Consider the following 12,500-nt stretch of genomic DNA (forward strand, 5'->3'; position numbering starts at 1 on the left):
AATGAGAAACAGTGATGATTTTATTTTTTGATTCATCTTCATGCAATTTTCTTCTCTTTTAATTTATTCATATCATATTTAAATTGTGTATAGAAAAATTAAGCATTAGCAGTGCCCTCTGGCAGCCCAGAAACTTTTATGGAGATTTGTTTTTTTTTGAGAAATGTAATAAAAAGCTTTTATTTTCTTTTGTAAAAGCAAGTTATGGGTTAATATGCAGTTGCTTTTACATAAAGATTGTGCATGATTATATATACTAAAACATCCACCAACATTATTGGATTTTGATCAGTTGACTACAAGGTTGGCCAAACATAATTGGAAAAGCAAACATTTGATTAATGTAAGATGCAGGACAGTGCCTGTCTAAGTATAATGTATATATTATTTATAGAATATTAATTCTTTCAGGTTGGAGGTTATCCAGCATGGTTAGCCCTAAAGGACCTGCCAAATGGGCAACAGCTGACCTGCCGCAACTGCAGTAAACCAGTTGCATTCCTGTGTCAGCTGTATGCACCATTTCATGACAAGGAGGAATGCTTTCACAGGTTTGTTACTTTATAGTTCTTGTTTAGTAAAAATTTCCTTGCTTGCTTTTGAAATATTGGTATATGTAATATTTTGAAGTCTTATTATTATTTTATTTATTTGTTAATTATTTTTTTCTCTATCATATGTGATTAATTTTCTTTTCTTTTTTTCATTCCATACAATGTATTAAAGTACTTATATTTGAACTATGGATTACAGGACCGTGTTTGTGTTCATCTGTCGGGATGCAGATTGCAGTAAAGAAAATAATGCTTCGAACATTCGAGTTTTTAGATCACAGTTACAGAGGAATAATGAATTTTATCCCCCAGACCCAGCAAAAGTAAGTATGATTCAACTTCAAGAAAGAAAAAAAGAAAGAATACATTGTAGAAATTCTTTAAAGCTACATTTGCAGTATTTGGAAATTACTAGTGACCGGTTCTGTGCATCTTTTTGGCCCACACAGTCACCAAAATTCAGACATGAGGCTTGTGTGAGTGGTGACTCCCATGCGTGTGGCTTGTAGGCCCAGTCCACACGAACACTCATGTACAATATGAAGACTCCTTGCCTCCCCCTGCCTATGCAAAGTCATTGTCTCTATCTTTATTTGTCATTTGTTTTGCTGCAATAAGATGGTAATAGACTGTTTTTGATGAGCAGACTCCATAGTGTCTCCTTAGGTCTACAACTCTAGCCCTTAGCTATATGTTTCCTGACATGATGGTCACGTCTTGTTTTTTATACTACCATATAATATGATTTACTGGATTAGGGGGTAAACGTTATAATTCTTAATATTTCTCCATTAGGATGCTGAACCTGGCTCAGAAAGTCCGGGAGCTGCAGATTTCAACAATCTCTGCAGAGTTTGTGGTGGATGTGGGCCAAAGGTAATCTTTCAGTGCTCACTCATTTGTGGAATACGATTTCAAATTAGATTATGCTTTTTATCATTTTCAGTAGTGTGAAGTGTGATAGCTTCACTTTATATACGACTTACATTAATCAGTATATGATGTTTGAATATATATGTTGAATTATATGATGTAATATGAGTTGCTTTTTAACTAAAAACTTCAGGTGTGTGGAGGCTGCAAAGTTGCCCGTTATTGTTCCAAAGACCATCAAGCTCTAGATTGGAAAGCTGGCCATAGGGAAGAGTGTAAGAACCCAGGTAATAATACACGGTACTGGTATCAGTACTAATGCTAATGTTTCTTGTAGTAGTCTATTAATTATCTGTTAAAAAACAAGTGGGGAGGGGGGGGGGGGGACATCCCAGCACTTCTGAATATATTTTTACCAAGTGCATGTGACCTTGATTTAATCTAGGTGTTTAGTGGTCATTGTTCTAATTACTTCCAGGTAACATAGCGTTAATAGCTGTTTTTTCTGTATTGTAATATGGAATAAGAAATTCAGAGTAAGCTCGTGTGTAAAATATTCATCATCTCATTCAACAGAAACTGTAAGCAAGGTGTCGTGTAAGGGGAATGCCAAATTTCTTTTCCCCGAGTATGAAATTGACATGGAACCAGAGGAACTTGACGAGAGGAGGGAGAAGACGGAAGAAGAAGTAATGCAAGAGTATGAAACTTTATTAAGGTCTGGCAGAGTAACAAGAGACCTAGATGATGGTAAGGAACTTCATTACCTACAATTTTAAGATTGCCTTTTTATGTTGTCTTTAAAGCTCCAAACATTTAGCCTGTTAAAAGTTACAATAATGCAGTTAATATGATTCAGGATTTCCCAAACTGAACATGTATTTTCCATTATCTGTGAGAGTTGTTTCATCAGTGAATATTTTTACTCTCCTTTTTAGCTGCTGTTGCCTTTTTCTTCTGAATTATTGCTTATTAGTGAGAGTATGGTCATTTAGATTGATATTCTCTGGCAGATAAAACTAATTAGATAATGTAGAATAAGGTGTGAATTATTATAGTCATGTATTTACTAATTAAACATTGGCTCTTAGTCACTTCATTCCATACTGAGTAAGTCATGTAATGTTCTAATGTTATCTATTTCTGATGATCAGATGTTGAAAAGAATGAGGATGACCTTATTAAGATGGCCACAAAGGAAACTGACAAGCAGTTCCAGAAATTCCGCACACGCATCAAGGAATATTCCGACCAGGTGAATAGTTCTACATGTAGGATAGAATTGTGAGAAAAACAAATGTAATATTAATAATGTTTACAATAATTACAAAAAATATGAAAGATGATCATAGGAGTTAGCTCAACTTTTCATTTTTAGCAGTATCAGCCATGTGATACTAATGCTTTGTGTTAAATATTCCCATTTGTGACTACATCATCTCCTCAGGTTATACGTTACGACCGTGGAGGAGAGCCTCTGTGGGTGTCGTTGGAAAACAAACCCCAGGATATTCCCCCTTGCCCAGCTTGTGGGGAGGCAAGAGAATTTGAGTTTCAGGTATGGATTTAGGAACTAGAGAATGTTTGTGTTTTATTTTATTAATTGGCTTCTCTAAATGTGAAGCTGAGTGGGGCTGTGGTTGAAGTCATTAATAGCTTCAGCAAATTAAAAGTTTTTAAGCCATACATAAATCTTCCTTGAACTTTGAATAAAAAAAAAAAGAGCATGAATATTAATTGTATAATAGAGATAGGCTGAAGAAATATAATATAAATAATGAAGGTAAAGTAGAAAGGACCAATATTTATACATTACTCCAATGCCTTTCAGATTATGCCACAGTTACTGGTGCATCTGAAGGTTGACAGTCCTGGCCAGAGTATTGACTGGGGAACAGTGGTTGTTTACTCTTGCAAGAACAGCTGTAGTCAGGATAAATATTATATAGAGGAAGTTGCATATAAGCAAGATTATGCACCAATATCACAAGTAATGAAGAATCATCCAGAAGTCAACATGTATTAGCTATGTTTTGCCTTGTCTTGTGTATGATTGTCATGTGTGTATCTTGTGACTGTATTAGCAGCAAATGTGTAAAATGAGTTTAACATTATGCATTTGTACTTCACAATAGTTAAAAAGGTGAATAAAAATTAAGAAAATGTTTGCAAGTTTGATTTTAAAACATTATGACAATATTCAGCAGTTTCATCATATATATATATATATCTCAGGGTTCTATGGTACATAACCACCACATTCATCACTATAAAGCAAACCCTCTTTTCCTGGGAAGTAATGGAATGTTACATTACAGAAACAACTTTCCTAGTCAAAACAAAACAAAAAAAAAGAAAGAAAAAAAAGTCACTTCTCACTAATATTAAAATCACAAATTATATCTTTGGTTAATAATAAAACAACATTTTATAGTATAAAGGAGTCTCACCTAAAGGAAAGCATTTACATAACTGTCAAATAAAAACCTAGCATCTGTCTGCATACATACATAACCTTTAAAAATATTAAAATTATCATGTTTGTATAGCCACTTTGTAATAAATAAAACTTTCACAAACTAAATGTGTAAAACCACCATTCACACAAGAGAATACATTCACGACAGAATTTTACTCCTTAAATCTTTATTATTTCTATCTCACCAGATAAATACCAAGCAGCACTAAATTCCATGCTCCCTCATCTTCTAAACACCTTCAGAAAAGTGCATATATAAATTGAAAACTTTTTACTTTTAAAAAAAGTGCACATCAACTGCTACATCCTGGAAGTGTGCACAAAATATCTGGTTAACTCCCAATGATGAGAAATTACAGTAATGCAGTTGCAAGATATGATTATTACATACTTTCACTTCAGTAGTAAGCTGTGCATACACCTCCAAAGGTGATGTTTCCCATTATTTTCTTGGATATGACTGTGTCGAGGCAATAACTCTAATTAGCATGCGAGATATTGATATTGTTGTTTGTTAAACAAATAAATTTCTTAGCATATATATAATATATATAATGATATATTCATTTAAGACATATCTATGTACATACACATACAAATGTAAATATATATGTACACATGGAAGCATGTATGCATAATTTTATTTATATATATATATATATATATTTATATATATATATATATATATATATATATATATATATATATATATATATATATATATATATATATAAATAATGCATCTGCATGTGCACCAACACTTACACACATGCACATGTACATCATGCATGTACACCTACACCCACACACATATATTATATATAATATACATATTTATATATATGTATATATACAATTATACATATATGCATATATACAAATATACATATATGTATATATACACATACATAAATGTATATTTATATATAGATATGCATACATGTGTATGAACAGACAAATATACATTTATATATAGATATGCATACATGTGTATGAACAGACAAATATACATACATGCACATACATACATACACATATACATCTATATGCTTAGAAATATATACATACATATCTATACATATACATAAACACTTATGTAATCATTCATATGTACATGTATATGCATAGAGAAGAAATAAAAGATCATGTAACTGTAAACATAAACTAGTACATGTATACCTTTACCTTCAAATATATTCATATACATGTAGCTATATTCATACACACATATTCATGTACTTGTATACACATAAAATGTAAATATTCCTTATAACAGTTTTCAAATAAAAAGGCAGACCATTTTTGTTCATAGCCTCAAACAGAAACACATCTTTTCAGTATTTTTTTTTTTTTTATTCTCATGCAAAAATTTTGAGCCACCTACTTTGAAAACAAAAAATAAAATAAAAAAATAATGCTAACCCAAGATCTTTTCCTACTAACGGCATCTTAAACATGCGGCCCAATATGCATCAGTAAAGACCTGCACAATTCCATTAAAATTTCCATTTGACGAAAACTGGATTCTATAAAGATAAAGAGACCCTATCACTGCTCGCCTCTAATCGGGAACATAAGTACTCGGCTGCGCATAAAACCTAAGTCGGGAAGCTGCTCTACTACGAGCCGGACGTCGGGGGCGAGTGACTGTAGGGGTGTTGTCGCTGAGGAGGCCTTGCTCATGCCGCCACCCAGGATCTGCTGCACCAGGGGAGATGGCGTCGGGGGGCTTTTGATTCTTCCGCTCGTGCCTTTCTCTCCACCCTCGCTCAGAAATTCGCGTTCGAGACCTGTTGCAGGACGATACGAGGAAGGAAATTAGTTCGGAAAAATCGGATGATAATCTAATGCATGAAAGGGAGAAATGGCCTGCTATCATTACACGAGTATAATGTATGTCAATTCTTCAGTCATTCGCACCTACATAACTAAACACAGTCTGGGGGGGAAGGGTGAAAGTATTTACATTTTTGATGTTTAAGTTAGACAATCATCAATATAAAGTATTGATGATATCAGTGTACTTCAATCATGCTTTTCTTAGTGATAATAAGACTTTTATTCCTAAAAACCTGTAAAAGGATATATACTTTATACATATGATAATTACACATTCAACTTAGAAGTTTGTCCCTTTGGAACTTTGCATTATTAATAAAGAAATATATAATCTATATAATCTCACACACACACACACACACACACACACACACACACACACACACACACACACACACACACACACACACACACACACACACACACACACACACACACACACGCACACACACACGCACACGCACACGCACACGCACACGCACCCCCCCCCCCAAAAAAAAAAAAAAATAAAATAAATAAATAAATAAAATAAAATAAAATAAAATAAATAAATAAAAAAAAAATAAATAAATACACATGTAAGTAAACATTTGAACAAACACAGACAGACACAAACATCTGTAAAATCAAACACAAAGAAACTAACCAACAAACACACAGGTAGGTAGACTCATGAACAATCACAAAAAGAAAGACAGACAGACAGACAGACAGACAGACAGACAGACCCCCCCCCCCCCCCCACACACACACTAAATATAATAAAAAAAAAAAAATAAATAAATACACATGTAAGTAAACATATGAACAAACACAAACACAGACAGACCAACAGACAGAGATACAGACACAGGCACAGGAGCGCGGACACACACACACACATGCATACACACACACACGCACTCATACACACACACATGCGCACTCATACACCCACGCGCACATTCATACACACACACACGCGCATTCATACACACACACACACACACAAACACACACACACACACACACACACACACACACACACACACACACACACACACACACACACACACACACACACACACACACACACACACACACACACACACACACACACACACAAAAGATTAGAAGAGCTAGGAGGACTTATGTTATATGTCATCTGAGAGGTGCACAGAGGTATGCATACCAAAAAGAAGTGACCAAGAATACTTGGACAGGGTTACTGGGGAAGCACTTTAAACTAAACAGTCAAACACTGGGCAATAACACAGCATGCATATAAAATAATCAATAAAACAACACACTTTATTCAGTAATCATTTTTAATCTTAGTATGAATCTCAGCTTAATCTAGTAATAAAATATCCACATCATATCAATGTAAATTTGGCAGTGATAAATGTTATACATTTGGATCTTCCATACAGGCACTTTGTGTGACCTGAAACATTATTAAAAAAGTGTTGCCAAGACAAAAACGAGTTTGGGTTTGCAAAATAAACTGCAGTCATGACAGGAGGTGGTGGTCAACTGAAGAGGAATGAATGAAATGTCAAGGCCTCTTGTGAGGTCTGTCAATCAAACATTTATATATTCGTAACGCTTTTTCCTATGTTTCATCATTGTTTTCAAAGTTCCTGCAGCAGGAACCAGCATACCTGCCTGAAGTGTTAATTTATGGACAAGTTAACTTTTCAGGCAATTCTTGTTACGCAAATATCAGCCATGCGTTTCACATTAACTTGTGTCTCATTTACAAAGAAAAAATATGGATTACAGTATATAACATATAATACTGGTAACTATTAACAGCTAAGAATGGCGAAGAGTAGATAAGAACTGACAGTTTGAATTCATATATTAGCAAGAAGAGAAATTAGTATGGATCCAATATTGTAACAGTGACAACATTGATACTAAATAAAGTTTGTTGCAAACTTTATCTAGATATGCCAGCCTTTTATTTTCTATGTTCAAAATAGGTTGCAATATTGCTATCAGGATATAGCATTAGTTTTGTTTTCTCTCTATTTTTTTTTTTTTTTCCAAGTGAAAATCAAATTATAATAAAACTGTCAATTAGAATGGATTCCAATTAATAAAGAAAAGAAAGAAAAACAAATATGCAGGATAAATTATTAATTTAACAAATTTTGATTTTGTAAGAAGTATGACATTTCCAATGAAGATTATATTATAACCTTAAAATAACAACAATTCATGCTTCCTTGAGAAATTGCTGCTATTTAGACTTTTCACAAAATGAGTCCTATTGAACTTGGTCTCTTTAAAAAAAAAAGAGAGACCAGTATTAAACTTCAATTATTCAGTAAAGATATGAAGTTAATCACATATCATTTATGGCAATACTATATCTAACTTTTACAGAGATAATACTATAAAAGAGTAACTAAATCAAAGTTAGGTATAGCAAAACATGGTTCTTTTGGAATTTACATTAGAAATAAAATTAATACTGTACCCTGAAATGTAAATTTAGGTAAATTAAAACCTCAAATATTTACAAAAAAACATAAATAAGCTCTGTTCACAAAAATACCATATCATGCTGCTTAAAAAAAGTAAGAATTCTATAGCTTGCAACAGAAAAAAAATAAAAATAAATTAAAATAAACAAAAACAGCTTGAAGACTTTAAAAAAAAAGAAAAAAGAAAAAAGAAAAAAACATGCACATCAGCCAAAATTTCAAATCTGTGGATGATCACAAAAGCCTTCTCTTAAGCACAACAATGCAAAAGCTGCCACATTACAAGGTGCACATCATGCAATGATGGTTGGGGTCTTGGGGAAGTGGTTACTCACTTGCGAGCAACGCGTTAGTTGCTCCTTTACCAATACTAGAGTTCGTTAAGAGAAGGTCCAAGTCAAATAAGGATGAATTATATGCTGAAATATTCAAAAGAAGAAAAAACAAATATGTATGAGAGATAGCACCTTCTAACAACCTTTTATTTATTATTATTATTATTATTATTTTTTTGTTATTCCAGAAGCAAAGTATTGCAGATATTACATCCCTTCTACAGACAGACTTTAATCTCTATCAAGATGGGTAGGTGGCTTATCCAATCACCAGTGTCTCTATAAACAGCATAGGGTACATCTAAGATACGCTCCCAATACCACAAGTGTATAAAACAAAAAGCAGAAAACCGTGCATGTGATCACTTTTTGCCCTGTGAAATACAACAGCTCAACCGTGAAAGTTTGACACGTCCTGTATCATAGTACAATAATTACCAGCAAGTCAAGCTACATTTATAGACAAAATTGTGTATCATGCTAGTCTTCTGTCTTCCAAATTGTCTCAGTGTATCCCTGTACAGGTCTCCCTTTTAGAAAGAAAACTACTTCATGAAAAGACTGGAATTGGAAAATATTTTGACATTTGTGACAACAGATTCAAAGGCTACAGCCTGCTAACCCAGAAGGTACAGCTAAGGAAGGGGAAAAATCAAGTGTACCTATTCCTTTATTCTGTTCAGGAAATTTTGTTATACAAGAGAAGACAGAAAATAAGAATGAGAGAAAGAAAGAGAAAGAAAAATTAACAAAACTATTTGTCCATTTTTTAATGTCTTGCATTTTCACCTACAAAACATTTACTGTACTGTGAAATGAACTGTAGTCTGTATGTATGTATGTACATGTGTGTGGGGGGGAGGGGGATGTAGTGTGAGTATAGTGTGAGTATAGTGTAAGTATAATGTAAGTATAGCGTAAGTAGAGTGTGTGTATAGCATGTGTATAGTGTGTATGTAGCATGCGCACAACTTGTGAATAATGTGTGTATAGTGTGTATAGTATATGCTGTTCATGTGTTATTGGTGTGCGAGTGACTAGGATGTGTGTGCATGTGTATGTGTCCACATGTGATTTCCCATGATGCATAAATGTAAACTCTGTGTATTTATGGACTATGAGTCCACCTATTCAACACAAAGTACAGTTCTTTCTCTTAATAAAACAATTCTAACTATGCCCCCAATTACATATACATGAATATATACAAAAGATACCTAAAAGTGCAATTTTTGCTATCACAATAACAGTGATACTAGGCTGCTTGCAGAGTTTATATACAGTAAAAGCCAAATGGCTAAATGAATTGCAGAAGTTCAAAGGATAGTTGTGGTGTGCAATGAGTGTATAGCAACTTCTAATGATATAAGTGACAGCTATCACGAACTACATTGCATAGACTGATCCTCCTTACTGTGAAAGACAGCTTTATTGTACTTAAAACTGAAACTATTTTTCTTTATTTCCTTTCTTTATGGAAATAAAAATCTCATTTTGCTATTTCAACCTTGAAGGCCATATACATTAACCATTTCTCAAAGCTATCACAGGATGACTGCTTCATATGACAAGTTGTTCAGTATTTGTTGGAGGATTTGTTCCCTATTAACTGTTGCATGGTATTTACATAATTCAAGAAAAGCTTGCATACAAACACATCATACATTTAGTGCTAATAACAATGTGAATCTGTAAAGCAGGGCCTAAGAACTTACAGTTTCTTAGCCAGTTTAAATGAAAGCTTTACTAATCTGTGATTTTCACAAATTACTTTTAATCAGGCTTTAACATTTCATGTTTTCAGTATCTAATTTTTAACATCATCTTATTTTTCTTAAACATAAAAAATAAGTCACAAGTTAATTATCAAATACAGAATACCATGCAACCAGTCCTATCAATAACACTAAAGAGGAATCTGCAAGACAATGAAATCCTTGACATTCAACTTGAGTCTGACCCAACAATACACCTAAAAGATAGCAGAATTGTTGAAAAGTTAGGTGACAAAACCCTTTACTTACCCATGATATAATGATGACAATGTTGGGTTGTTAGTTAGAAGATAACTATCTAGATGATAGAACAGGTTCGTCTGACCCTCCCTGTAACCCTCATTTCACACCACCACCAACCAATCAGAGGAGTTTCTCGTAAGTAAATCAGATTTAGGCATGGATCTTTAATTTGAGTTCTTGCTTATCATATCTCATGAATATCTTATCATTTCCCAGCACATAAATATTCAACACATCTATTGCAGTAAAATCTAAAACCTACAAAATATTAATCAATGGACATCAAATTCAGGTGATGCACGAAATTTTGAGCTTCAAGAAAAACTGACAAAAGTATGGGTATATCAACCAAAAACATTTTGGAACCATCAAAACTTTAAAGAATATGGATTAAACTATAAGACAGCAGAAGCAGCTGTAACCACAAGCCAGCACCAAAGGCATAAATGTGAGTCTATACACCACCCACCATAAGGATTTTTTCACACACTAAAATCTCAGGCCTTTTTTCGTCATTCTAAGTGACAACACTTGGTGATGTAGACAGGGGAGGGATAAGGTTGTTTGAGGGACTGAGCAGTAGCCAGTGGCACAATGATTAAGTGCCACATCAGGGAGATATGATCACTTGAAACTTTAAATGATTATATCTAACATTTATTTCTTATTAATTTATTCAATTATTTATTTAAGATAAAAGTATAACATTTCTATTGAATTTGCCTCAAAGTTGTTCAGACGATTGACTGGTCATGCTCAGAATTCTCAATATGTGCAGCAGAAGTGCTTGAGAGGGAATAGGTGCGGTAATAGGGACACGATATGCGACATTACATAATGCAATGGGACTATGTAGTGACCACATATACCAAAATGGGTGATATTAAACAAGGTTGCATGACCATCAGTTTAGATCTCTTTAACATGTTTATGGTCCAAATCTCTACATAGATTTTTAGTAAAGTTTATAGGCATACTGTAACAACATAATTAATTAATAAGTAAGGCAGACAAGTGAATGAAATATATAAATATATATATATATATATATATATATTAAAGTTTCATTTTTTTACTTATTTGTCACAGGTGGCATGACATACATGCCATGTCCACTGCAATTTTAGTTTATCAACTGTGTTTACACATAGACAGCTCCACAGGTGCTTAGTCACCAGAGTAAATTATTAGTCCTACCTTTCTCACCTGTGATGTTCAAAAAACTCCTTTAATCTTTCTATAGTTATTAGTACTTTAACATTATAACATGATGTCAATAATTATGGTAATAATACTGAAATTAACACCATTACTATTTTAAAAATCTTCCCGAGACCTAAAGGCATGGAGAAATCATGGGCCTACTAATTGACTACTTGGTGACTGCACACTTGTGAAGCCTTCTGTGTGAAATATAATCCACAAAAAACAAAAGTGGACAGTAGATCAATCCATGGCCGATGGGTTTACTTGTAATACTCCAGTTTGGATGATTTTCATATGCAAAATGTCATGCATCACCTTGACACTTTCACAAAATATAACCCTCCCGTCAGCTGAGAGAGACCTGTATCACAATTTACCACCCAGTGAATGTGAAATTGGAATGCATATCAGCCAAGTGTACTTCAGCAAAAAGTTGAACCCCTACGATAAATCAAATCAATCTAAATTTTAGAAAAAGAAAAGAAAAGAAAAGAAAAAAATATATTTATATATTGTAATAATACACATCTAAATGTGAATAAGTATGTGTGTGTGTGCTTGTTCTTGTTAACTTTTTTGTGTGTGTTAGTTTGTGTACATTTTTGTGTATGTGGCTTGTGGGACTGTGTGTCTCTATGTATGCATGTTATCTGTACATTATGAATGAGCATGTATGCTTAGGTGTGCATGTTTGAGTGTATGTGCAAGTACATGTAAAGGCA

General features: G+C 33.5%; 2 protein-coding genes across 5 annotated transcripts in view; one reads left to right on the forward strand and one right to left on the reverse strand.

Annotated features, from left to right (window-relative positions):
- Positions 1–3,592, forward strand: part of LOC125047908 (programmed cell death protein 2-like) — a 5,302-nt gene extending 1,710 nt beyond the window's left edge. Inside the window, exons 2-9 of the mRNA XM_047646458.1 lie at positions 412–551; positions 754–877; positions 1,350–1,430; positions 1,621–1,714; positions 2,004–2,177; positions 2,582–2,682; positions 2,875–2,985; positions 3,259–3,592. Of these exons, the coding sequence (XP_047502414.1) occupies positions 412–551; positions 754–877; positions 1,350–1,430; positions 1,621–1,714; positions 2,004–2,177; positions 2,582–2,682; positions 2,875–2,985; positions 3,259–3,453 (1,020 nt within the window). The 3' untranslated portion in view covers positions 3,454–3,592. The remainder of the gene's footprint in view (positions 1–411; positions 552–753; positions 878–1,349; positions 1,431–1,620; positions 1,715–2,003; positions 2,178–2,581; positions 2,683–2,874; positions 2,986–3,258) is intronic.
- A 1,645-nt stretch (positions 3,593–5,237) lies between these two features.
- The window catches only part of LOC125024560 (aftiphilin-like), a 20,620-nt gene continuing 13,357 nt past the window's right edge, over positions 5,238–12,500 (reverse strand). For 2 of the 4 annotated variants that reach the window (XM_047612373.1, XM_047612366.1), the window contains exons 7-8: positions 8,555–8,638; positions 5,238–5,696 (exon numbers count right to left, since the gene is read on the reverse strand). In XM_047612373.1, coding sequence (XP_047468329.1) covers positions 5,455–5,696; positions 8,555–8,638 — 326 coding nt within the window. In that variant the 3' untranslated portion in view covers positions 5,238–5,454. The remainder of the gene's footprint in view (positions 5,697–8,554; positions 8,639–12,500) is intronic. The other 2 variants (XM_047612382.1, XM_047612388.1) reach the window with 2 other exon arrangements.

Source organism: Penaeus chinensis, chromosome 4 (genome assembly GCF_019202785.1).
Source record: "Penaeus chinensis breed Huanghai No. 1 chromosome 4, ASM1920278v2, whole genome shotgun sequence".
Taxonomy (NCBI): Eukaryota; Metazoa; Arthropoda; class Malacostraca; order Decapoda; family Penaeidae; genus Penaeus; species Penaeus chinensis.